This window comes from Hemiscyllium ocellatum, chromosome 47 (assembly GCF_020745735.1).
Source record: "Hemiscyllium ocellatum isolate sHemOce1 chromosome 47, sHemOce1.pat.X.cur, whole genome shotgun sequence".
Classification (NCBI taxonomy): Eukaryota; Metazoa; Chordata; class Chondrichthyes; order Orectolobiformes; family Hemiscylliidae; genus Hemiscyllium; species Hemiscyllium ocellatum.
Window position 1 is genome coordinate 13075383 of NC_083447.1, and position 27881 is coordinate 13103263.

The 27881-nt window shown below is 45.1% G+C and overlaps 1 protein-coding gene across 2 annotated transcripts in view; it reads left to right on the forward strand.

Moving 5' to 3' along the window:
• Nucleotides 1-21222, forward strand: part of LOC132836694 (uncharacterized) — a 32156-nt gene extending 10934 nt beyond the window's left edge. The window contains exons 3-7 of one of the 2 annotated variants that reach the window (XM_060856094.1): nt 6537-6796; nt 8012-8133; nt 12762-12891; nt 14956-15081; nt 19538-21222. In XM_060856094.1, coding sequence (XP_060712077.1) covers nt 6537-6796; nt 8012-8133; nt 12762-12891; nt 14956-15081; nt 19538-19672 — 773 coding nt within the window. In that variant the 3' untranslated portion in view covers nt 19673-21222. Of the gene's footprint in view, nt 1-6536; nt 6797-8011; nt 8134-12761; nt 12892-14955; nt 15114-19537 lie in introns of both variants that reach the window. The other variant, XM_060856096.1, reaches the window with a different exon arrangement.
• Nucleotides 21223-27881: the final 6659 nt, after the last annotated feature.

Here is a 27881-nt window from a genome sequence, read left to right on the forward strand (position 1 = left end):
AAAAGATACGGATTGATTGGAAAGTGGACCCTAATTGGACTGTAATTGCAACAGTCATTGTAATGAGTGTGCGCCAGTTAGATAAAAACTGACACTTAACTAACTGTCAAGTTTTGTTTAAGTTTAAAGCTGGCAGATTGACTCTAATTTGCCAAGGCATTGCCTGTAGGAATGATCCAGATAATGGCTATTGTTTATTTTGTTGAGTTGAAGCAGGCATATTGTTTGTTCTGTCTGCAAAGAACAGACCTCATGTATTAATGGATATAGCATCCAGTACCCACAAGTGTATCACGCTGCAAGTGAAACTGACAATCTGAAATGTATTAGGAGAAAGTGAGGACTGCAGATGCTGGAGACCAGAGTTGAAAAATGTGGTGCTGGAAAAACACAGCAGGCCAGGTATCATCCGAGAATCGACGTTTCAGGCATAAGCCCTTCTTCAGGAATGAGGCTGGTGTGCCAAGCGGGCTGAGATAAAGGAGGAGGGAATTCGGGAGAGAGGCGCTGGGAATATGATAAGTGGAAGGAGGTGAGGGTGAGGGTGATAGGCCAGAGAGGGGGTGGGGGCGGAGAGGTCGGGAAGAAGATTGCAGGTCAAAAGGGCGGTGCTGAGTCCAGGGATTGGGACTGAGATAAGGTGGGGGAGGGGAAATGGGAAAGCTGGAGAAATCTACATTCATCCCGGCCTGGAGGAAGAGCACCTCATCTTCCACCTCAGAACCCTCCAACCACATGGGATGAATGTAGATTTCTCCAGCTTCCTCATTCCCCCCCCCAACACCCCCCCATTTCCCCCCCCCCACCTTATCTCAGTCCCAACCCCCGGATTCAGCACCACCCTCTTGACCTGCAATCTTCTTCCCGACCTCTCCGCCCCCACCCCCTCTCTGGCCTATCACCCTCACCCTCACCTCCTTCCACCTCTCCGGCCTATCACCCCTCCTCCAAACCCCCTCCCCCCTACCCTTTATCTCAGCCCGCTTGGCACACCAGCCTCATTCCTGAAGAAGGGCTTATGCCCGAAACGTCGATTCTCCTGCTCCTCGGATGCTGCCTGGCCTGCTGTGTTTTTCCAGCACCGCATTTTTCAAATCTGAAATGTATTGTCAGCATAATCCTATGCACACTCTGAATAACATTCGCTAAAATTTCTAGCACAGAATCGCATCTAACGTTGAAAATTGCGGTTAGGGTTCTGCAAAGATGGGCTGATTGGGTAAAGTCAGCACCTTGTAAACAGCTGAATGGGGATGCTGTTTGATCCCATCCAACCACGTTCCCTGTAATTTCTTCAACTGATGCACAAATCTCAGGTCCGCGCATGAGAGCGACTGGAGAAACCGGAAGTGAATGTATCGGTGTGAGCAGCCATAGCAATGGCTGATCTTAGTTCAAAACATAAATTTGCTAGGCCTATACGCCTACTTAATGACTTAATCATTTTGCTGTGTTTTTTTAAAGCATTTCGATCATTTTAAGGATTTGTCCAGCACACCATGTTGGCTTAGTGTGGTTACACAGGTATTTAGCGTTTATCGATTGAGGTTCTATGTCAGTGTAAATGGATTGATTTCATTGTTGCAGACGTCAGTTAAGTCAACAGGGAGAAGAAAAGTTGCAAACATGTACAGTACTTTTGTACCACCCCTACTTCGCAAACTGGGGCTGACCTGTGGAATGGAGAATGCAGACTGGGAATGCCTGGTCTAAACATTGTTCCCTACTTACTGAATCCATCCCTGACCCTGGCAGGAGTTTGTGAGGAAATCAGTCTGTTCACAGCTCGAGTCTCTGGTTCGACCCCAAGATGAGTCTCCAATAACATCATGAAGGCCGCCTATTTCCACCACAGTCCTATGGTTCCATTTTGCCTTGTGTACAAACATACAATTCAATTGTAGGAGCAGGCCATTTGGCCCCATCATGCTGTGAAATCACAACGGATTTGGTTATGGCCTCAACTCCATTTTCATGTCTTCCTTTGACTTCCTCGTCAATCAAAAATGTATCTAATGCCGGAGTTTATCACTTTCATTGCTCCAGTCTCCACTGCTCTCTGGGGAAGCGAGCTTCACAGATTTGTAACCCTCTGAGAGACAGCTGTTCTCATCACCTCCAGATTATTTTTAAACTATGTCCGTCAGCTCCAGTCTGGCCTACAAGGGAAGCATATGTTTGACATCTACCTATGGGCTCTTCTCAGAATGTAATGTTTCAATTGAAAACCTCTCATTCTTTTAAACTCCAACAGATACAACCTGATCTGTTGAATCTTTCCTCATAAAATAATCCCATAATACTAGGAATCAGACAACTAACCTTCTCTGAACTGATTCTAAAGCATTTGATTATTAGGTTAGCTACAGAATGGAAACAGGCCCTTCACCACAACCAGTCCACACTGACCGTCCGAAGAGTGACCCATCCAGACCCATTTCCCTCTGACTAATGCAGCTAACACTATGGGCAATTAGCATGGCCACGTCAGCTGGCCTGCACATCTTTGTGACTGTGGGAGGAAACCCACACAGACACAGGGAGAACGTGCAATCTCCACACAGATAGTTGCCCGAGGCTGGAATCAAACCTAGGACCCTGGTGCTGTAAGGCAGCAGTGCTAACCACTGAGCCACCGTGCCAACGTTATGAACTGTTGAAATACGGAGAACAAACTACACTCTAGACTTGACTATTCCAAAGCATTTCCGGCTTATTTTCTACATCCCATTATCTGTAAACTTAATTCAACACAAAATTCTGCTGCTTGTGTCTTAACTAGTTAACACTGCTGCCTCTCAGCACCAGGGACCCAGATTCCATTCCAGCCTCTAGGGTCTGTCTGCGTGGAGTTTGCATGTTCTCCCTGTGTCTGCGTAGTTTCCTCTGGGTGCTACGGTTTCCTCCCAAAATCCAAAAATGTGCAGATTGCGTGGATTGGCCATGCTAAGTTGCCCTGTAGTGTCCAGGGATGTGTAGGCTGGGTAGGTTAGTCATGGGAAATTCAGGGTTACAGAGATAGGGTGGGGGGCTGAGTGGGATGCTCTTTGGAGGATTGATGCAGATTTGATGGACTGAATGGTTCTGCTGTCATTCACCTACATTAGCTCTAGGTTATGTGATGTCTTGAAATTAAAATGCTCATTGTTTTCAAATCCCACTGCATCTCACCCCTCTCCTTCTCGAAAATTTTCACCAGGCCCACAACCCTCTGACATATCCATGCCCCTCCAACTTTGGCCTCTTCACCAGTTGTGATATTAATCTCTCTTCTACTAGTGGCTAGCTCTTCAATTGCAAAGGTCCTCATCCATGAAATTCCCTCTCTAAATCTCTCCGCCAGTCTGTCTCCAATTTGCTTATCTCTGTAAATACGCTTCTTAAATCCTACATCTGATGAATCTTTCAGTCATCTGAATCAAACTATCCTTATGTGGCGAGAGTGTGGTGCTGGAAAAGCACAGCAGGTCAGGCAGCATCCAAGGAGCAGGAGAATTGACTTTTCAGGCACAAGCATTTCGTCAGGAATGAGGCTGGGAGCCGAGGAATGGAGAGATAAATGGGAGGGGGGTGGGACTGGGGTGCATGGTGAAAGTAGGAGAGTGCGATAGGTAGATGGAGGTAGGGGTAAAGGTGATAGGTCGGAGGGGAGGATGGAGCGGATAAGTGGGACAGGTCATGAGGGTAGTGCTGAGCTGGACGGTTGGAATTGGGATAAGGTGGGGGGACGGGAAAAGAGGAAACTGGTGAAATCTACATTGATACCATGGGATTGGAGGGTTCCGAGGCAGAAGATGAGGTATTCTTCCTCCAGGTGTCAAGTGGTTAGGGAGTGGCGATGGAGGAGGCCGAGGACCTGCACATCCTTGGCAGAGTGGGAGGGGGATTTGAGGTGTTCGGCCACCGGGCAGTGGGGTTGTTTGGTGTGGGTGTCCCGGAGATATTCTCTGAAACACTGTGCGAGTTACAATGGATACAGTAAATGGCATGTGTGGAAGTGCAGGTGAAACTTTGATGGATGTGGAAGGCTCCTTTGGGGCCTTGGACAGAGGTGAGCAGGGAGTTGTGGCGCAGGATTTGCAGGGGAAGGTGCTGGGAGGGGAGGGTGGGCTATTGAGGGGCATGGACTTGACGAGGCAGTCGCATTGCACAGTCTTTAAGAAAAGCGGATAGGGGTGTGGAGGTAAATATATCTCTGGTGGTGGGGTCCGTTTGAAAATGGCGGAGGATGATGCAACGTATATGGAGGTTGGTGGGTTGGAAGGTGAGGACCGGGGGATTTCTGTCCTTGTTGCAGTTGTAAGGGTGAGGTTTGAGGGCAGAGATGAAGGAAGTGGATGAGATGTGCTGGAGGGCATCATCAACCACGTGAGAGAGGAAATTGCGGTCTATTGTCTTAGTTGGAGCGTGTGGTGCTGGAAAAGTGCAGCCAGTCAGGCAGCATCCGAGGAGCAGGAGAATCAATGTTTCGGGCATAAGTCCTGATGAAGCTTCCTGATGAAGAGCTTATGTCTGAAATGTCCATTCTCCTGCTCCTCGGATGTTACCTGGCCAGCTGTGCTTTTCCAGCACCACACTCTTTGACTCTGGTCTCCAGCATCTGCAGTGCTCACTTTCTCCTCAGTGTCTTATTCATACTACAACTGTGAAGCACTCAGGATGTGAAAGGCAAACATCCCTCACTTCGTGATCAGTGCTATTCCCAGCACAAGCATGATGGGCAATAGCCTATTACTGCAAGATTCTGCAAGATGCCGTACCATGCATTCGTTGCTAACATTGGAATTTGTAATGCCATTGTGGCATTCAGGTCACATTCATAAACTGGGTGTAAAAACCTATTGCTGTGATGGCAAAAATTTTACAACTAAAGGAGACCACTCAGCCCATTCAAAGGGCTATCCAATTAATCTAACTCTTTCACTCTTCTCCTGTCACTCTCCAGGTTTTTGGTTTTAAATGTAAATGTCACAATTCCCATTCCAATTCTTCCATTGAATCAGGTCAGTGGAACATAGAATAGATTCCCTCCTCCATTGCCCTGGCTCAGTCAGCCCTAAATAAAAATGAAGTACTGCAGATGCTGGGGTTCTGAAATAAAAACAGAAAATGCTGTGGAAACTCAGCAGCATTTGAGGACAGCGAAACAAAATAAACATTTTGAGTCCAATATTAAACTTCTTCAGAACTCAGTTATAGGGCAGCACAATGATTCAGTGGTTGATACTGCTGCCTCATAGCACCCGGGGCCTGGGTTCACTTCGAGCCTTGGACGGGTGTCTGTGTGGGCTTCTTTTGGGTGCTGCAGTTTCCTCCAAAAAAGTGAGGTTAAGTGGTTTAGTCATGCTAAATTACCATAATGTCGAAGAATGTGCAGACCAGATGGATTAGCATTGGGAAATCCAGGGTTACAAGGATAGGGGTCTGGGTGAGATGGTCTGTGGAGGGTCAGTGTGGCCTTGATGGGCCAGATTTCCTGCTTCCATACCGTAGGGATTCTATGATATGATAATTTCCAGAGAGGAAACCAAAATTAACATTTCAAGTCTATTATGACTCTTCCTCAACCATCGAAGATTCATATCAAACTCAAAATGGGAGCGGTGTTTCTCCCTTCACAGATAATCTCAGGCCCACTGAGTTTCTGCAGTTTTTAGCTGAAACAGACTTGCTGGTCTGGGCATTTTAATGAAACTTTGAGGACAGGTTAGATAGGCTTTGGTTAAATTCCTTTGCAGTTTGAAGGTTGATTGGGTGTCTGATGGAAATATTCAGTTGGGGAGGTACCAGAGCAACTTTCCTCTGGTGCGGGAGTTCAGAATCAGAAGTACAATTGTAAAATCAGACTTAGGCCATTTAGGAGGAAACTCAGGAGGCTGCTCTTTCACACAAAGGGTTGTGGGAATATAAAATGCTCCAACTTCCTGAAAATGAGTAAATACTAGGGCCAATTGAGCCTTTCAAGATAACCAGGAGCATTTGTATGGATAGGGGAGCATGGTGGCTCAGCAGTTACCACTGCTGCACTCACAGCGCCAGAGACCCAGGTTCGATTCCAGCCTCGGGCGACGGTCTGTATGAAGTTTACACATTCTCCCCATGTCTGCATGGGTTTCCTCCCACGGTCCAAAGGTGTGCAGGTTAGGTGGATTGGCCATGCTAAATTGCTCATAGTGTCAAGGGATGTGTGGGTTAGCTATGGGAAATGCAGGGTTACAGGGATAGGTTAGGGGAAAGTGAGTCTAGGTGGGATGCTCTTCAGAGAGTTGGTGTGGGCCAAATGGTCTGCTTCCACACTGTATGGATAAGGGGATATTAAACCAAGGTAAGTAAATAGGTTTGAGGTAGAAATGATCTGATTAAGAGGTGCAACAGGTCCTGACTTGGTTGAATGGCCTCATCCTCTTACGACCATTACCTATTATGGAATTAGGAAATCACAACTGTGCTTTGTGTAGAGGCAGTGACCCACAGGGAATTGGAAGCTGAGATCTGTTTTTTTACAGAGTGCTCATCTCTGATCTCTTATCCTCTAGGGTCTTCAAACAGAGCAGCAGAGAGTTGGAGGAGCACGTGTCCACCCAGTTGCTTCGCACCTGACCATACCCCAACTTCTGAAAGTGGCTGGAGAGCATTCCACAATGAAGATCGGCAGATGCAGGGCAGCGGCTTTGATGCTTTTCCCCTGAATAAGTGGGAGATAGAACAGCAGGGAACCAGGATAAAATGGTGGTCCACTGCCCTGGAGCGTCACACATTCCAACCAACACCATCTGCACAAACCTCACTGGGTAATGTAAGTGATTGCACAATATGTGTTGAACATTAATACCTGTAGCAGTATGGAAATGGGTCATTCAGCCCAACTGTCAGTGCAATCCCTTTCCTGGAGAAAGTGAGGACTGCAGATGCTGGAGTATCAGAGCTGAAAATGTGTTGCTGGAAAAGCGCAGCAGGTCAGGCAGCATCCAAGGAACAGAAAGTTCGATGTTTCGGGCATAAGCCCTTCCTGGTGAAGGGCTTATGCCCGAAACGTTGAATTTTCTGTTCCTTGGATGCTGCCTGACCTGCTGCGCTTTTCCAGGAACACATTTTCAGCAATCCCTTTCCTACCTACTTTCATCAAATACTATCAGCTTATCCTGCTATTCCTTACCTTTTGTGTGCTTACTTGGCTTTGTTCAATACTAGAGTTTAAATGCCAGTTAGACTGGGTCCAAACATTTCCAGACAGGGATGGCACAATGGCTCAGTGGTTACAACCACTGTCTCACAGCACCAGGAACTCGGGTTCAATGGGTGACTGTGTGGAGTTTGCACATTCTCTCCAGGTCTGTTTGTGGTTCCCTGTGAGTGTTCCAGTTTCCTCCCACAGTCCAAAGATGTGTATGTTAGGTGGATTGGCCATGCTAAATTGTCCACAGTGTCTAGGGATGTGTAGGTTAGGGATTCTATGAGTTCTATTCCAGCTCACTGTCCATCCATACCCAGTCAAGTGCTCTCCCAAGTATCCTATAATTAACATATAGCTATCATCTGTTCCCTAGTTCCAGTACTCGGGCATCTCTACCAGACCATACTGGAAGATAACAAGCTTCCCCTCAAATGCTGGACCAGCTGGAGTCTTCAGCTATTCAGACTGGCTCCACCTCACCAGGGTTTGCCCAGTGCTACTAAGATTTAGGTAAATAGCAAACTAGACCATAATATGGGAGTGAAGGATAATAATGCTCATTAACAAGCTGGTGCTGTAACACTTTAACTTTAAGGCAACACTACAGCGGGTGCCAGGGTAGATCAATGAGCATGGGACTAAACCTGTTGCAAATTAGGATGTCGCGAACAAAATTGTAATTCAATGCAAATTTGTGGAATGTGGATAATCTTTCCATGGAATTGAAGGGTCTGAAATGGAAGCAAAACATTATTCTTGTGCTGATGGCTCCAGGGAGGATTGTCTGAAAGTGTTGCAATTGCTGCTTTGCTGAGTTGTCTGTATCTTGGTTTTCAGGTTGGACTGGAGTCAGTGTTCCACTCCTGTTTCCCCATGGTCTCTTCCACCAGCTCACATGACTCAATCCCACCCCTCGGGCAGCTGCTGGGCACAGAGAAACCGGGTGAAGGATTCCTGAGGTACAGTGAAGTGTCCATTTGACATTCCATACCATTCACATATTGCACTTTCAGTAACAGGAGACTTACTGACCCAACCAGTCCAACACGTGTCTGCTGAGGAATTAAAATATAAATTACTTGGAATGATGTCCAGAAATAGGTTATTCAGCCTATCAGGTCCAAAAGCCACACGAACCTCCTACCATCCTCCTTCCCCTCACTCTATCAGGATTACCTCCTATTCTTCTCTATTCTTGTCTCAATTACTCCCTAAAACATAGAATTCCTACAGTGTGGAAGCAGGCCATTCGGCCCATCAAGTCCATACTGAAATTCCAAAGAGCATCCCACCCAGACCAAACCCCCCCAATGCATCCCTGTAATCCTGCATTTCCCATGGCTAATCCACCTAGTCTGCACATCCCTGGACACTATAGGATAATCCGACTAAACTATAGGGTGGCACAGTGGCTCAGTGGTTAGCACTGCTGCCTCAAAGCGCCAGGGACCTGGGTTCAAATCCAGCCTCGGGCAACTGTGTGGAGTTTGCATGTTCTCCCTGTGTCTGCATGGGTTTGCTCTGGGTGCTCAGGTTTCCTCCCACAGTACGAAAGATGTGCAGGTCAGGTGAATTGGCCAGTTTAAATAGTGTTTGGTGCATTAGTCATAGGGAAATGGGTCTGGATGGCTTACTCTTTGGAGGGTCAATGCGGACTAGATGGGCCAAAGGGCCTGTTTCCACACTGTATGGAATCTAATCTAATCTACACACCTTTGGACTGTGGGGGGAAGCTGGAGCACATGGGGGAAACCTACACAGACATGGGGAGAATGTGCAAACTCCTCACAGACAGATCCACAGATCTGGATCCCTGGCGCTGTGAGGCAGCAGTTCTAACCATTGAACCACCATGCTGCCCTAACAGTAAGTTGAATACTCTAGTCATTCTCTGACTGAAGATGTTTCAATTGATTTCCCATTAGGGAGTATTTATGGGTTTGTCAGTTTGGATTCCTCACACAAGTGGAAATGTCTCCAGGTTTATCTTACCAAACTTTATCATAAGTTTATGCAGTCACCCTTAAGCCTTCTGTATTCTAGAAAAAAAGAGCTTTGGTCTGCTCAGTCTTGTCAGCTGCTGCATAAACCCAGATATCAGCACACTGCCATGGGAACAAAGGAAAATCTGTCACTCAACGAGATCAGAACTGATCTGGAACCCTACTCTGTACACCCATCTTTGCCCTATATGTTCTAATCCGTTAATTAGTCAACAAAAAATTGACCTCACCTCAAATTCAAAGTGAACAATTGATCTACATCAATTGCAGAGGAAAGTGCTAAACTTCTACCAGCCACAGTCTGAGGAGTGTTTCCTGAATTAAATTCTGGAAAATCTTTGCTCTAATATTTATGTTCTGTCCCTGAGTCTTAGACTCCCCAAGTAGCAAAAATCATTCATCCTATTTGTTTCCCTTTGAAACCCTGATCAAATAAGTACATGTTTTCTGCTTACTAGGGAGTACAAACCTAATTGGTGTATTCTCCCTTTGTAGTTTAACCCCTGGAGTTAGGCAAATCCACATAGCATTCCCTCTAAGGCCAATATATCCTTTCTCAGGTTTGCTGCCCACGACTGCTTCACATCATTTCAAAAACTGTTAATTTAATAGCAATTCCCCACACAAGAACAAAAGTCATATTTTGAGGGCTTCTTATCTTATCACTGCATTATTTACTTGAGATTTGGTTAGTCCACATCTCGTGGACTCCGTTCATTACTGGGACACCACACTTCTTTTTAAAATCATTTACAGAATGTAGCTGGTCGCTGGCTGGACCAGCATTTGTTGCCCGTCCCTAACTGCGCCAAGAAGGTGGTGGTGAACTGCCTACTGGAACCGCTGCAGTTCATATGGTGTAGGGACACCCACAATGCTTGTAGGGAGGAGTCCCATGACTTGACCCAAAGGCAGTGAAGGAACAGCGATAAAGTTCCAATGGTGTGTGTGGTTGGGAGAGGAGCTTGTAGTAATGTTTCTCCCTCAGTGGTAGAGCTTGTGAGTTTGGAAGGTGCTGTTGACAGTACCTTGGTGAGTTGCCGCAAGAACATCTCTTAGGTGGTACATACTGCTGCCACTGTAAGTCGTTGGTGAACGGAGCACATCATTTCAAAACCTGTTAATTTAATAGCATTTCCCCACACAAAAACGAAAGTCATATTTTGAGGGCTTCTTATCATTGCTTTATTTAGCAATGCTATTGAATATCAAGAGCAGATGGTTAGTTTTACCTGTTTGAGACAGACAGCCTTGCACTTATGTGGCATACGTGTTACTTGCTACTTATCAGCCCAAGCTGATGAGGAAGGAAATGTTGGCCTTAGACTGGGTACAACACAAGGTTTAACAGAATGGTACAGGAGCTGAAAGGGCGGGATATGGGTTTAGGCTCCTTGACTTTAGAAGATTGAATACTGAGACAGCAGGCGAAACAAAGTGAAAGGATTTAGTGTATAAGCACTGAGGAACTATTTTCCCTGGTGGGTGAATGCAGGCTACAGTGGGAACTGAGACCGGTGGGTTGGGGATGCAGGGGCAGCATTTCCCCCATGGACCTGACAATCCTAACATTGGGGTCTCAATGTTTCACCATGTTTGGAAGGGCTGGGATTTTTGTTTTCCCAAATGACCAGTTAGTGGGCAGAGAATGGGCTGACCGTCCAATTGAGGACAGTCTCAAAACTGGAGGACCAATAGGAGGAAGGAGGCTGTCATTTCATATAAGAGAGACCGGAAGGCGTGGGATCGCCCCTCCATTTGGAGGAGGTTTCCATCCAATGTTGTGAACTTTTAAATGCAATGCCTTCAAGGGCTACATGAACCCAGTTGAAAGGGCAGGCTTTGATGGCTAATCATTTTCCATGTGCCTGAAAATTGTCACAACCCGTCAGTGAGTGATGAGGGGGTGAGAAGAAGGCCTATGGGAGCAGGGGAAATATTGGGGGTGGGGTGCAGATGGGGAAATCAGACATTACCTCAGAGCTTGTCACCCCCAAAATCTCAGTTCATGATCCCACTTGGATCATGACCTGAGATTTTGGGGGTGACAAGCTCTGAGGCAATGTCTGATTTCCCCATCTGTACCCTGCCCCCACTTGGATCATGACCCCCACTTTCCGTTCTGAAAGCCTGCCAAGAGCAATGACCCCTGGTGCCATCAAGAAGGCTACCTCCCATGGTTTTGACATCTTCTCTGGGTTACAGACCGACTGGGAAATTCCAATCGGTCTCTGATGGCAGAATCTTGAGAGATGAGGAAGTCAAGGATAGTGGAGGTTGCAGACAGCCATGGAGTCATAGGGATGTACAACACAGACCCTTCGCTCCATCTTCAGAAAGATATTATGAAACTCAAAAGGGTTCAGGAAAGATCTACAAGGACGTTTGCCAGGGTTGGAGGGTTCGAGCTACAGGGAGAGGTTGGGGCTGTTTTCCCTGGAGCGTCGGAGGCTGAGGATTATAAAATCATGAGGGACATGGATAGAGTAAATAGTCAAGGTCTTTTCCAGGGTAGGAGAGTTCAAAACTAGAGGGCACAGGCTTAAGGTGAGAGCGGAAGATTTAAAAGGGTCCTAAGGGGCAATATTTTCACACAGCGCGTGGAGTGAGCTGCCAGAGGAAGTGGTGGAGGCTGGTACAATTAAAATATTTTAAAACTGTCCAAATGGGTTTATGTCTAGGAAGGGTTTAGGGGAACATGGGCCAAATGGAATTAGATTAATTCAGAATATCTGGTTGGCATGGACAAGTTGGACCGAAGGGTCTGTTTCTATGTGTGATGTTCAGCCTGTGCTTACTCCATCAGGACTGATGTGGAGGGGCCAGTGTTGGACTGGGGTGTACAAAGTTTAAAATTCACACCACACCAGGTTATAGTCCAACAGGTTTATTTGGAAGCACTAGCTTTCAGAGCGCTGCTCCTTCATCAGGTGATTATGGAGTACACAATTGTAAGACACAGAATTTATAGCAAAAGTTCACAGTGAGATGTAAATGAAATTATACATTGAAAAATACCTTGATTGTTTAAGTCTCTCATCTGTTAGAATGACCGTGATAGTTTCACTTCTTTCATATGTAAATCATAAAAGTTTTTTTAAAAAGTTACATTCTCAGGTTAACTGTAACAAGTGGTGTCAGCCAGAGAAGATGTTAACGTGTTGAAGGTGTTAGCCCCCCTGTGTTCTGTTGTCTGTGCCATAATGTTCAGACTGATTTAGACTAATCTAAAAAGTGAGTTAACAGAGTCTTACAAGGATTCATACAGTTTTGAGCAAAGTACAATGTAACTCTGCAAGTACAAATTCACCCCACAAATGTATATGTGTATGTGTGTGTGTGTGTGTGTGTGTGTGTGTGTATACCATGTGTTGTGTGATTTTTAACTTTGTCCATCAGGACTGAAAGCCTGACTGAATAGCCAAAGGCCCAACCTCAAGAAGGAGAGCTGTACTGGGGGAGTTAAAGAGAGAGAGAGACCACACCAGTCAGCTTCAATTCTTGGCAAGAGTGTTCACAAGGGTGGTCCTAGTGGTGAGGTGTGCAGAGCCAGCGTTTTATCCCTTTCTCTGGTTCTGTTACAGCACACAGGCCTGTGACCTCTGGGCTTCACTGCAGAGCGCCGCTGAGACTGTTGGGCTGAGACATAAATGGACTGAGTATCAGAGTCGCAAACATCTACTGACATCGCTATGTGTAGATCCTGCAACCACGGTGAGTGATGCACTGCCTAAGAGCAGGTTTCAGTCTATCTGGGGCTTGTAACCAAAATTCCCTTTTATTTTAACTTGTTTCTCCAGTCACTTATATGATTTTGATAAGTCATTTCGTTTTTCACCATTTGCTAGGGATGCCTTTGGGCAGGAGCTGCACAGCAAGTCAGGCAGCATCCGAGGAGCAGGAAAATTGACACTTCGGCAAAAGCCCTTCATCAGGAATGAGGCTGGGAGCCTCGGGGGTGGAGAGATAAATGGGAGGGGGTGGGGCTGGGGGGTAGGTACCTGAGAGTGCAAAAGGTGGGTGGATGTGGGGGTAAAAGTGATAGGTTAGAGGGGAGGGTGGGAGTGGATAGGTGGGAAGGAAGATGGACAGGTAGGGCAGGTCATGAGGGCAGTGCTGAGCTGGAAGTTTGGAACTTGGAAAAGGGTTGGGGGGGAGGGGAAATGAGGAAACCGGTGAAATCCACATTGATGCCATGGGGTTGGAGGGTACCGAGGTGGAAGATGAGCCGTTCTTCCTCCAGGCATCGGGTGGTTAGGAAATGGTGATGGAGGAAGCCCAGGACCTGTGTGTCCTCAGCGGAGTGGGGGTTGAAGTATTCAAGTGTCTTCAAGTGTCCCACTCCGCCGAGGACATGCGGCTCCTGAGCCTCCTCCATCAACACTCCCTCACCATCTGACGCCTGGAGGAAGAACACTTCATCTTCTGCCTCGGGAACCTTCCAACCCCATGGCATCAATATGGACTTCACCAGTTTCCTCATTTCCACCTCCCCCTCCTTATCCCAGTTCCAACCTTCCAGCTCAGCACCACTCTCACAATCTGTCCCACCTACCCATCTTCCTTCCCACCTATCCGCTCCACCCTCCTCTCCAACCTATCACCTTTACTCCCACCTCCATCCACCTATCGCACTTTCAGCTCCCCCCAGCCCCACCCCCCTCACAATTATCTCTCCACCCCCTCGGCTCCCAACCTCATTCCTAGATGAAGGGCTTTTGCCCGAAACATCAATTTTCCTGCTCCTTGAATGCTGCCTGACCTGCTATGCTTTTCCAGCACCACTCTATTGACTCTGATCTCCAGCATGTGCAGTTCTTGCTTTTGCCCTTTGGGCGGGAGCTGTTATCTGGACTGCTGGTGTCAGGGCTACAGGTTCTCTGGATTCAGGACGTAGTGCCTAAGGATGGCAGGGTGGGGTAATGCCCAGATGTTGTGGGGTGAGGATGGGGTCTATTTGGTTGTGGTGCATGACTAGCAACGATGCCCGTGCTAGGGGTCCCAGGTCTGGTGTGATGCCTGGGAGTAAGAGACGGCATGATCAGTTCAGGGCTGGGGGGAATAGGGGAAATGCCTGGGATCTTATGGGTGCTATTTGGAATCCAGGGGAGGGTGAGTCATCTGGAACACAGGTTTCCCAAAAGCTGTGGTGAGGGTCATTCTTGGACTGGGGTGGTCTGTCTGTATTGCAGGCTGTTGATCAGGGTGTCGGGGCTTCTTGCATTTGGGGTGGGGCAGGTTGGGGGTTGGTGGTGGAGTAGGGGAGGACCTGACATTGTAAAAATATGACATTTGAATGGTGTCCAGTGGTTGGGGTCACGCACCGGGTATTGGAATGTCTGAGAGCCTGTGGAGTGGCAATGTGCAGGAACTGGAGGAGACAATTACCTTGGTCTGGGATATAATATCTGATATTTGGACTGCAGGGTTCCAGGGCTTGGAAGTTCTCCGGGATGGGGATGTCGTGCCCTGGGATGAAAGTGGGGAGATGTGTTGTGCTGGGGTTAAATTGCCAGTTAGCTGAGCTGAGTTTATTTCAGACAACTCCTGCTTGCCTTTGAGTCACTCAATTATTTAACCTTTCAGGTATTTGGCTGAAGTTGACCATTTCTTTCGGTTTCTTATGTTCCATTCTCATTCTGTTACCATGTACTCTTAATTCCCCAAACACCCCTCATTCTGTTCTCCTTTCTCTGATGTTTCTCTTTCTGCTACATTTCCCTGTCAATCCCTCGGCCCCTCTCCCCACCCTCTCACCTTTTGACTCCACTCTTTCAGGAGACTTCCACAGGAAGCAGAAGAACCACAGGCTCCTCCCCACTATTCTCCATAGAGACTCGGATGGAACTGCAGCCTTCACCTGAAATCTTGGACTGGGATTACAAGGAGTTAACGTTAATTAAGGTGTGCGAGCGTAAAACCTCCCTCTTGAAATGGTGAGCCTGTTGAAAGGGCAAAATAATGTTTGAGAGTGAGACTATTCATTGGGAAAGTCTTTCTCAAAGTTGTTGCCTACCGCACTCCCATTAACCCTTCCCCTTCTGTGCTGGTTAATTAACATTCAAAGTCTGGCAACACCTCAACGTTTACATGCTCTTCCTCATTCAAATCCTCTGCCTCCCAATCTCTGATTCCCCACACCCACAAAAAACTGGGTGCTTAGAGGAACTCAAGGTAATCAGGAAGCATCACCATGGTTTTTCACGGAGGGGAAATTATGTTTAACCAATTTATTAGATTTCTTTGAAGGGGGGACCTGTGCTGTGGATACCAAAGTGAACTTTCCAGAAAGCCTTTGATAAAAAGACACATCCTTGATTATTGGGAAAAGTAGAACTCATGGCCTGGACTTGTCATATTGGAATGGATAGAAAAGCGTGCATAAAGGGTCTTTGTCTGACTGGCAGGACATGACAAGTTGAGCCCCACGGGAGTTTTGCTGCAATTTCAACTTTTTACAATGTACATCAATTACTTAGCTGATGTGAGAAAAGGTGTAGTAGTTAAACTAGCAGGTGACGCAAAGTACATAGTGAAAAAGATATAAGAAGTTTGCCAACAAATATAGATAGATTGAATGAGTGGACAAAATTTGGCTGATGGGAAAATGTGAACCGAGAAATGCTGTAAATCAGAAACAAAAACAGAAGTTGCTGGAAAAGCTCAGCAGGTCTGGCAGCATCTGTGGAGAGAAATCAGAGTTAACCTTTGGGTAGAGTGACCCTTCCTCAGAACGCTTCAAAGGTGGGGAATGTGGAATTTGAAACACAAGCAGATCAGCCATGATCTTATTGAATGGTGCAGTAGGCTGAAGGGCTAGAAGGTCTGTTTCTTCTCCTGAGGAGGTGGTGTCACACTAACAATGTCACTGGACCAGCAGTCCAGAACCTCAGGTTAAAGCAGTGGGGACTGGGTTCAGATCCTACCAATATAGGCAGGAAGGAGGCTGGAATAACATAGCAAGCCAAGCAGCATCAGGAGATGGAGAAGTTGATGTTTCGGGTATAACCCTTGTTCAGGATTCTAGCATCTGCAGTTTTTTTTGTCTCAGATCCTACCAACAGCAAGTGATTAATTTGAATTTAATAAAAATCTGGAATAAAAACGCGAACCTACTGTTTGATGTAAAAACCCATCTAATGTAGGGAAGGAAATGTACTGTCCTTACCCAGTTTGGCCTATAAATGACACCAGATCCACAGCAATATGATTGACTCTGAAGTGCCATCAGAGCAATTAGGATAATAACAATGGATGCCTGCATTCCGTTAGTAAGTAATAAAATAAATTATCCATTCGTATATGCACACTTTTCCAATTCTGGCCTTCATCTCCAACTTTAATTACTCCACCATTGCTTGCTGTGCCTTCAGCTTCCTGGGTCTGAAATTGTGTACTAAAACTCTCTGTTCCTTTACCTCACTTTCTGCTACGAAGGAATCCTTAAAATCTACATGTTGTATGAAGCATTTGATTGCCAGTCCTATTATTGTCTTGTGTAGCTCATTGCTAAATTTTGCTTGATGACTGTCTTGGGAAATTTGGTTACATTTATGGTCCTGTATAAATCAAAGTTGCTTTTGTTCACAGCCAACAAAGTTCATAAAGTTATGAAATGAGCTTCCCAGTCTGAATCCAGAAGGTTATGAGTCAAATGTTGTTTGTTATCTATATCAATGAGTTGGATGAGAATGCACAAGGTATGATTAATAAGTTTGCAGATGACACCATAATAAGCGGTATTGTGGACAGTGCGGAAGGTTATCAGAAATTGCAGCAGGACCTTGATCAACTGGGGAAGTGGGCTGAGAAATGGCAAATGGAGTTGAATATAGATGAATGTGATGTCAAATCAAGGTAGGAGTTTCATGGTGGAGGAGAAAGTGAGGAGTGCCAGAGTTGAAAAATGTGGTGCTGGAAAAACACAGCAGGCCAGGCAGCATCTGAGGAGCAGGAGAATCGACGTTTCGAGCATAAGCCCTTCTTTAGGAATGAGCCTGGTGTGCCAAGCGGGCTGAGATAAAAGGTAGGGGAGAGAGAATTTGGGGGAGGGACACTGGGAATATGATAGGTGGAAGGAGGTGAGGGTAATAAGCCGGAGAGGGGGTGGGGGGCGGAGAGGTCGGGAAGAAGATTGCAGGTCAAGAGGGTGGTGCTGAATCCGGGGGTTGGGACTGAGATAAGGTGGGGGGAGGGGAAATGAGGAAGCTGGAGAAATCTACATTCATGGAGTTTCATGGTACATGGTAGAGCCTTATGGAGTGTAGGGACCTTGGAGTTCAGGTACATAGTTCTCTGAACGTGGAGTCACAGGTAGACAGGGCAGAGAAGAAGGCTTTTGGCACACTGGCCATCATCAGTCAGGGCCTTGAATATAAAAGATGGGAAAAGTTGTTGTTGTACAGGATATTGGTGAGGCCGCACTTGGAGTATTATGGTCAGTTATGGTCACCTTGCTCTAGGAAGGACATTATTAAACTGAAAAGAGTGCAGAAGAAATGTATAAGGATGCTGCTAGGACTCAAGGGACTGAGTTATCGGGAAAAGTTAGACAAGCTAGGATGTTTTGTTCTTTCAAGTACAGGAGACTGAGGGAGGGGGGATCTTATAGAAATATATAAGATCATGAAAGGCATTGAAAGGGTGAATGCACTCAGTACTTTTCCCAACGTTGGGCTTTTGAGGACTAGAGGGTCTCAGTTTAAGGTTAGAGGGGAAAGAATAAAAAGGAAACTGAGGGGCAGATGTTTTACACAGAGCGTGGTATGCATATGCAATGAGCTGCCAGTTGAAGTGGTTGAGGCAGGTACATTAACAACATTTAAAAGGCATTTGTATAACTACATGGATAGGAAAGGTTTAGAAGGATATGGTGCAGGTCAGGCAGCATCCAAGGAGCAGGAGAATCGACGTTTTGGGTATGAGCCCTTCTTCAGGAATGCATTGATAGACATTCCTGAAGAAGGGCTCATGCCTGAAACGTCGATTCTCCTGCTCCTTGGATGCTGCCTGACCTGCTGTGCTTTTCCAGCAACACATTTTCAGCTCCGATCTCCAGCATCTGCAGTCCACACTTTCTCTTAGAAGGATATGGGCCAAGTGCAGGGAAACACGGTTAGTATTGACGGTCATTGATCGACATAGACCAGTTTGGGCCGAAGGGCCTGTCTCTGTGCTGTAGGGAGTCTAGATTAAAGTGGTACTGGAAAAGCACAGCAGGTCAGGCAGCGTCTGAGGAGCAGGGAAATCGACGTTTCGGGCAAAAGCCCTAGGACTCTAAGACTCTAAATAGCATGAAACAATGCAAACTCTGGCACTGATTAACGTTAAATTACAATGTTCTTCAGGGAAGGAAACCTACCATCTCATCTGGTTGAATTTTAACTGGTTTCTATACTGACCAAACAAGGAACTCAACTGAGTCAAACTGCCCTAACAAACACTCTGAAAACAGATACAGCAGGAGGTTAAATACAGAGAAAAGCTCTGTCTATGCTGCTCCCATCAAACACTTCAGAAAAGGTACAACATGGGGTTATATACAGAGGAAAAGTTCACACAACATTGTCCCCATCAAACACTTCAGGACAGCTACAGCATGGGTTCGATACAGAGTAAAGCTTCCTTTATGCTGCCTCCATCAATGACTTCACATCAGATACAGAACGGGTTCCTCTGCTCTGTTCCCATCAAACACTCCCGGATACAGTACAGTGTGACATTAAATGCAGCCGAACGCTTCTTCAGGTGGCCTTGCTGTGCAGTGAGTTGTATCCCTGCTTCTAAATCAGGAGCTCTGGGGTTTAAGTCCCATTCCAAGAGCTAATGGTGAGGGAAGATGTGGATACAATGCAGTCAGAAGGTTTGTTTATCAAACTTCAGATCCTTCCAGTACACATCAATGCCAGGTGGTAAAGGCAGGAGAGATTTCTTGTCATCCATGTGATGTAAAGAATACCGGAACCTCTACCATCACTATTGATGGATTCAAGCTACAACATACATGTAAATGCGTACGTTGCCAAAGTAACATGAAGTGTGTGAGAGATCGGCAGCACAGACTAAACCTTCTACACTATCCCAATACATAGTCTCAGGTGAGTTGCAGCATGTGTTAGGAACACAGCCCAAACTCATTGCCCAAGCCCCTATCACAAAAGAGCATCCTCAGCCAGTACACATTGTGACAATTGTCTGTTTTTCTCCATCTCCTTCCACAATCCAGAATGTCAATAGTGTGGGTAGTAAAGGTCTAATGTTGTGTGTTCCACACCCACTGGTTATCCGACTGAATTGCATCTATACCTGAGTGTGATGATGTTGTCACTGGTCATCATGGTTCTATTTTGCTCTGTTCTAGAACCCGACCCCTCAGATCCAGAATGGCTTCAGTCCAACCCACCGTATCCAGGCATTCTTTTACCAATGGACACAGTCTGACAGAAATGGCAAAAGCAAGACTACGTATGACTTCAACAAGAACTTCATGGCCTAGTGGATCTGAAACTGCAGCACTGGTGCTTCCTTCTTCTCCATCAAGTCTTTTGTACACAGCCTTTATTTGTCTCTCTAGATCATGTCATTATTTATTTAAAGAGGTAGTTTTTTGTTTATTGGGGAAGTGGCTGGGCAGTCAGAATGAAGGGGCATGTGGGTGGTTTCGGGGGGAAATGCAGACCTTTTCAACTAAACAGAAAGATAGCTAGAAATATAAAACAGAATAATAAGAGTTTCTATAGATATTTTTAAAAGGAAGGAGTTTAACAGAGTAAGCATTGGTCTGAAAGAGAGTATGAAGAATTAATAATGAAAAATAGGGAGGTGGCAAATGAAGTGGTCAGGTATTTTGCATCAGTCTTCACTATACAGGATAAAGTAGCCTCCCATAAATAGCTGTAAATCAGGAAGTGAAAGAGAGGGAGGAACACAAGAAAATTGCAATCACCAGAGAAGTGGTACTGCAAAAGTCAATAAAGCTAATGGCTGACAAGCCCATGGATCCTGATAGATGTCATCTGAAATATTGCAACAAAATGGCTAAAGAGATTGGTAGTGTGTTGGTTTTAATTTTGCAAAATTCCTTAGATTTGGTCAGGGTTCTAATAATTTGGAAAATAGCAAATGTTATCCTAAAGGGAAGATAAAGTAAAACAGAGAGTTATAGACAGTTAGCTTAATAGCTGTCATAAAAGATGTTAGTAGCTATTATGAAAGATGGTATAGCAAGGCACTTAAAATTTAAGGTAATCAGGCAGAGTCGATATGGTTTTTGTGAAAGGGAAATCACGTTTGACCAATTTGTCAACATTCTTTGAGCAAGTAACATGCTATGGATAAAGAGGAACTGGTGGATGAACTATACTTGGATTTCCAGAAAGCATTTGATAAGGTGCCACATCAAAGCTTATTACAGAAAATGAAAGCTCACGGTGTAGAGTGTAACTTATTGACGTGGACAGACAATTGGATGGCAAACAGGAAATAGAAAATAGGCATAATGATATATCGCCTCTTGAGTGAAATCTAAAACTAGGGGTCACTTTTAAAAAATAAGGGATCACATATTTAAAAGAAAGATAAGAAGACTTTTCTTTAATAGGTTTTGAGTATTTGGAACTCTCTTCCTCAAAAATTGGGGAAGCAGGGTCCTTGAGTATTTTTAAGGTAGAGATGGATAGCTAGATCTTGCACACCCCACTTTAGGCAAGATGTGATAGTGTTGGAAGATTTACTGGAATGGAACAGAGGTAAGGAACTTCAGTAATGTGGAGAGACAAAGTCAGCTGGGATTGTTCTCCTTGGAGCAACAATTATTCAGGGGAGACTTAAAGCAGATATTTAAGATTATACGGAATTTCAATGAATGAGGTGAAATTGTTTCCTTTGCCAATCAGGCATTAATAACCAATAAAGTGCCACGTTAAAGGTTACTGCAGAAAATAAAAGCTCACATTGTCAGGGGGCATAGGATATTGGCATGGATCGATGATTGGCTAGTTAATAAGGAACACTTAGCATGAACAGGTCATTTTCAGGTTGGCGAGATCTAATGGAAAAACGCAGCAGGTCAGGCAGCATCCAAGGAACAGGAGAATCAACGTTTCGGGCATAAGCCCTTCTTCAGGAATGCCCGAAACGTCGATTCTCCTGCTCCTTGGATGCTGCCTGACCTGCTGCGCTTTTCCAGCAACACATTTTTCAGCTCTGATCTCCAACATCTGCAGTCCTCACTTTTTCCCTGGCGAGATATAATGAATGGCGTGCAAAAAGGATCAGTACTGGGGCTTAACATTTTCCAACTTATATAAATTACTGTACTTGGATGAAGGAGCCAAGGCACAATCTCTGCTCTACAAAGAACAATGCCAGTGTCTTCTGTCTGTCCACTCAGCTGAAGTTGAGTATTTTCAAGATAAAAATCAATAGAATTTGGACTCTCAGGGTATCAAGGGATATGGAGATTAGGTGGGAAAGTGGATTTGAAGTAAAAAAATCAGTCATGACTTTATTAAACAGTGGGGCAAGGGACCATATAGTCTTCAGCTTTGATTTGCTTCATTCTTGTGTACTTCAATTCAAAGTCTCTGTTGTGTCAGGGTTCCTGGTACTGTCTACTGACCCTCCCACTTGGGAGATGGGGGTGACTGTGTTGTCACAATGGGAAATTATAGACTAGACAGCCCCATGGGTCGATATCCTAGCCAAGAACAATCTACTGGCACTAAATTTCACTTAACCGTTACCCTAAACCGCAGGAATATCTAAGGAGAAGGATAGATCGCCCTCAGAGCGAGAGCAGTGTAGGTTTTTCAGAATGAAATTAAACTATGAGGTGAGATTACAAAAAAGTGGGGCTGTGTTGTCTGGAATTTAGAGTTATTTGATCAAGGTGTTCAAGTTTGTGGGTGGCACGGTGGCACAGTGGTTAGCACTGCTGCCTCACAGTGCCTGAGACCCAGGTTCAATTCCCGACTCAGGCGACTGACTGTGTGGAGTTTGCACATTCTCCCTGTGTCTGCGTGGGTTTCCTCCGGGTGCTCCATTTCCTCCCACAGTCCAAAGATGTGCGGATCAGGTGGATTGGCCATGCTAAATTGCCCGTAGTGTTGGGTAAGGCATAAATGTAGGGGTATGGGTGGGTTGCGCTTCGGCGGGTCGGTGTGGACTTGTTAGGCCGAAGGGCCTGTTTCCACACTGTAAGTAATCTAATCTAAGAAACAAAGGGATACAAATGGAGTCAGTTGGGAGAAACTATTTCTGCTCGTTCGGGAATGCAGGACAAATGGAATGGTCTACAAGTTAGACACATACCTTTCGGCAGTGAAATCAGGTCACACTCCTGTACACAAAATAGAAATATGGAACAGACAACTGATGCTTGATTAATAGTTAATTTCAAATCAGAAATGGATAAATTTATGATCAACTAAAGATACTAAGGGAAATGAGGCAAAAGTGGAATTATGATGTTAGGTAGCAGCTCAACTGTGATTTCATGAATAACAGGATGCAGGAGCTAAGTAATCTGCTCTAGTTCCTATGTCCCCAAATGGTTCCGATCTATGTTTTGTATTGAGACAATACTTTTGGATATCACTCCTAGACAGTCTCGCTCTAATTGTAAAATAATGTCGCCTTGTTTTGGAAATAATTTCTGTTTGCCTACTGTATCATATCTTTCAATTGTTGTGATCACCCTACGGAGATTCACCTTTAGTTTTTGACCAGAGGAAATACAAAGGACCAGCGCATGCAACCTATCCTCTACCCCTAGGCCTTATGTATAAACCACAGCATCGGCAGTCAGCACAAAAACTGGGATCATGTACAGTAATGAACAGGAAAAGGCCATTTGGCTTCTAACACATAAACAAAAACAGGAATTGTTGGAAAAGGTCAGCAGGTCTGACAGCATCTACAGAAAGAAATCAGAGTTAACTCGGCAGTCTTCTATGAGAATGGGTTTCTCTGTGGTTATCTATGTCTGGCATGGATCTGACAATGGCATTCATGAGATGGAGAGGTGCGGAGAATGCCAATCTCTCATCCCCATCCAACAAGGTGACCAGACCAGGGCAGGTGTGTTACTAAAGGGGAGCAGTTTTCAGTGGATTCTTCTCTGCTCACCATTCTTGCCCTGGCCCCAAAGAAAGGCGCCTGTCAGCAAGAAATCACATCTTCCAAATTCAACAGGCTGTTGTGACCTTGTGAGATCAAATGTCAATTAGGTAAGAACATCAAGAGAGCAAAGGTGGAACAATGGATTTGAGGTGCAGATTAGCAATGATTTGACTGTATAACAGGATAGACTCAAGGGGCCGAGTGGCTGCTCGTGTTCCCTTGATAGAATTATCCAACCATTGAACCATATTATCAGTGCGGAATTGGGCAGAGATGGACAGAAATCTAATGGTCTCAAGTCTCTAAGGTTCAGGCTCAAACTACAGGCAAGGGTGGGGAAGGGCAGAATTGCCAGGCCTTTTGGGCAATTCTAACTGGTACAAATAATTTCTGCGTATACTCAAATCTGAAGAAACCACCATTAAATAAGACTGTCTGACCAGCACAATTCAAAAGTTCTTTCACGGATCCCCTTTAAAATGACAATATATGAATGAAGTCCTGTTCCAGCTCAATCCGTTCAGCCCCTGGTGAATACTCTCTGTAAAAGCCACAGGGGTTATTAAGTATTGGACCAAGGGTTGGACAGGTATTGCCACAGGACACGATCGATTCCTTGGAAACATTATGCGGATTTGTGGAAGGGTCTAGATTGCATCCAAGAGAACTGCTTATAGAAATTTCTCCTGCAAGAAATTATCCATCAGGCTATTTACTGGATCAAAAATTGGATTGTTGTTGAGGGTGCCAATGTGCACTGGGTCTTGCAAGGATTAGGGTAGACATTCTTTCTCTCCACTTTACTTTTCAAACATCATCAGTTTGTCAATTATTTCATGACAGCAATCCTCAAACTCTGTAACTGATCTCCAAGTTATAGCTCCAGTCCTCAGTTTGAGGAAGATTGTTAGCACTGACTAACTGAGGGAGTACTGCACTTGTCAGAGCACCACATTTCAAATGAAATGCCAAACTGAGTCCCGGTCTGCTCCATCAGCCAGATGTCCTGCTATGCTATTCGGGAGAAAATTGGAGGAGTTCTGTCTGTTGGCTTGGCCAATATGTATCCTGTAACTAACATCACTAAAACATGATTATCTGGTTTTATCTCATGGTTTTCCATGCATTCCTGTTGTGTGCAAATTGGCTGCTACATTTCATCCATTACAATAGACAGCTACCCTTCCAATGCACTGAATTGGCTGTGAAGCTCTTTAGGACACCTTGAGGTTGTGAAAGGTGTTATATAAAAGCAAATTACTTTTCTGTTTGTAATGTGGCCTGAGAGATCCTCACCTTGCTCCCCACCTTTTCCCTATCATGATCCTCTCCCCACATTTGTCAAACAAGCTACGTTATCTGTCTGTATATTCTGACCGGCCTTGGGCTGTTCATTGAGCTGGGATCAAATGCTATTTGCTTTCATACCCTTGCCCCGAAGCAAAGGAACGCAGAAGAATGGAGACAGAATATCCCACTCCTCACACAGCAGATGAAAGACCCTTAACAAACATAATTCTTGCATACCATTGAATGTCAGTTCTTTCCCTACTTTCCACCTAGAGGTGACCGATCTCTAATTGGCAGCATTCAGAATCACCTAGCATTCCTGACTGAAATCAAGAGCTCACTGTTGGAAAACAGCAGTCATAGACCTGTGACCCACCATTGTGTGAGTTCAGACCCTTGCACGTTGGCTTTAGATCATTAACGAAGGGCTGGCAAAGATACAGTGGGTTACATGGTCCCATTGTCTCCTGTAAACCTCTATTGTTCACCTTAACAGTGTTTCTCACCCTCCAATTGTTTTAACTTTTATCAGAAAATCCCAGCACTGTTGTAACATCTGATTACTGAGAGCAAGTGTCAAGGTGGAGCAAACTTTAAACTGTTTTTCTGGAATAAAGGTGGTGAAAACATTATGAAATAACGTTAACATTTGCAATAAATATCTTGCAAAGTTCACCAAGTTGTTTTACAATGACAAGTTGATTCAAGAGGTTTTATTTAACATAGACCGAAAAGGAATGGACTTAACATCAGTTTGCCAACCCTTCAGGAGTGACCTGAGGTGGCCAGAAAATGAAGATAAATATCCAGACCATTGGTATGAGTAACTCTAGGCCTGTGAAATCATAAGGACATTAAAAGCAATTTTTAAAATGTATCTGTTTATTAATATTAGAGATTGGGGTGAATGAGTGGTGTGCGTTTATCAGGAAGTTGGCTGTAAAGTGAAAGACATTCCATCAGCTTTGACAACCTTCACATAATAGGAGTTTGTCTTTTCTTTCACAGGGAGTGTTAACAAGTCCTTAAATCATTTCATAGGTGGCTGCTTTGCTAATCACCTCCTCATAGGTGTCATTGTCTGACAGCTCCAGGTTGATCTTGTGAGCAGTGCCCATATGCTGTTTCAGTCGGTTGTAGTGGGTGAAGATGCTGCCACAGGTCAAGCACCTGTAGTTGGGGTGACTGCTGTGCTTCTCCTGGTGTCTCCAGCATGACTTCTGTGTGTGGAAGGCACGATCGCACAAGCAGCAGCAATAGTTCCTCCTCCAGAAATGAACTTTCAAATGGAAGCCTAGGCTCCTCTCATCATCGCACCAGAGATCGCAGATGTTGCAGACATGGTAGTTGTAGCCATTAGCAAGCGCAAGATAGAAGTGTTTGGACATTGGAATGAAGCGAGCTGGGGGGCAAAGGTCAGGGCCATCTGCCTTCTTGGAAAGAAATCTATTTCTGCTTGAGCGTGCCCAGTGACTGAGCGTTTGAGATTTGCAGCACTTAACGTGAAGCTGCAAAGCGTGAAGACTGATAAAAATGTTCTGGCACATGGAGCACCAGTAGACTTTGGAAGAATATTTTGGGTTGTCTGTTTGCCTGAATGAGGCACTGGTGCCTTCAGTAGACATTTGGGTAAACATCTGGCTGTCCGGCTTTCGTTCAATTGACATCGGCCAAACACTCACTTGCAGTGGAATATCATTAAGACAATAAGCAACGTCACATTCATCAATGAGGGGTTGATTCAATTGTTCATTCTTCTCCATTGTAACATCATTCAGCCAGTCCATCACTACACTCTGCAAGTCGACAGGAGTTGTAAAGGACTTACTAAATGAACAAGTTCTCCCTTTTGACTGCCTTATCTCCTCGGTCTCATCTGAAGAAACAAGTATTTCTGAGCTGAATTTGTCATTAATGTCTGAAGAGCTTTTGTCAATGCTCGAGAGGAGCTGAACATCAGCAGGCAGGGATTGCTTTGGTGAGCTCGAGCATGGAGTTAGACAAACAGACCTCCTTACCTGAGACTCCATCACTGATCCCTGTTGAGAGGTTACTTTCTTCAAATACTGAGTGAAACTGGGGTTGTGCTTTTTGCTGTGCATTGCATGCAAGTGTAGGGTGGAGAGGCTGCGAAAAGTTTTCTGACAAATGAAACATCTGTGAGAATGAGAATCATGTTTTGGGTTGTCTGTGAGCAAAGGGCCATCACCGGGTGATTGTTGGACAGACACCTGTGTCACTGGGTGAGTCGATGTCCCAGTCTGCGCAAGGCTGTCTCCGAGTGCAGAATCAGAAACCCCATCGGTTCCATTATCCTGCTTCAAGATGCTATCCTTCCAGTGGGTCATTGTCGGCTGAAACTCCACAGGGATGAACTGGTGGTCGCTGTAAGAGAAAACACTCTCAATTCTCAGTCCTGTGTCCTCACTCACATCTAAGGGCACATATGCCTTGGATTCAGGTTCATATTCAGCAAGATAATTACTTGGATCTGAACTGGGCTGCAGATCAAAGATTTGAAGTCCCTTAGAGTGTAGGGATCCTGAGTCTACACCTGACCCATTTTCTGAATGGGCATTTCCCCCTGTCCGTACCATCTTTAAATCTGCCTCATCTTTCTCTCTTGGGTCAATGGAATCCTTCACAAAAGGGTTTGTGTTCTCTAAATAGCTGTGGTTGCTAAGAAGTCAATTGTTACAGCACAAACATCGTTGTGGGGCGTGTTGAGGTTTTATTAAACCTTCCCTCAATGTTGACTGGCTTTCAAGGGTGACTGCTGATCTATCAAACGAGGTCAGATGAGGCTGGTGTTTGGAAGATGGTAGGAGACAGCCAACACCTGTGACAACAATATGTGACAACTAATGTCTGCAAAAGCATCTGAATATCCAATATCTATAGGATGGCGTTTCATGAAACCTTTGACTGCAAGGTTATTTAACTCAAATGCATGTACAGATAGATGATCAAAGCAGGTTTTAATTAAGGTATACAGTCAATTGTAATATGGAACCCAATCCCAGAGCCAGAACCAAATATTCTCCCGTTGGCTGGGAATCCCATCCCGTTCTGGGGTCCACACATTTGTAAGATTGTCAAAGCCTTTGCAAAGGAGGAAACTTACTAAAATGGTGTCAAGTCGGAAGGAATTCAATTATGTGGAGAGAGTGTGGAGAAGCTGAAGTGCTCTTAATAGCAGGGAAGGTTAAGGGTAGAATTAATAGAAGTTCTCAAAATACAAATATATGATAATTAACAAAGGAATAAGAGGGGATGATGAGAGTTTTCTTTGA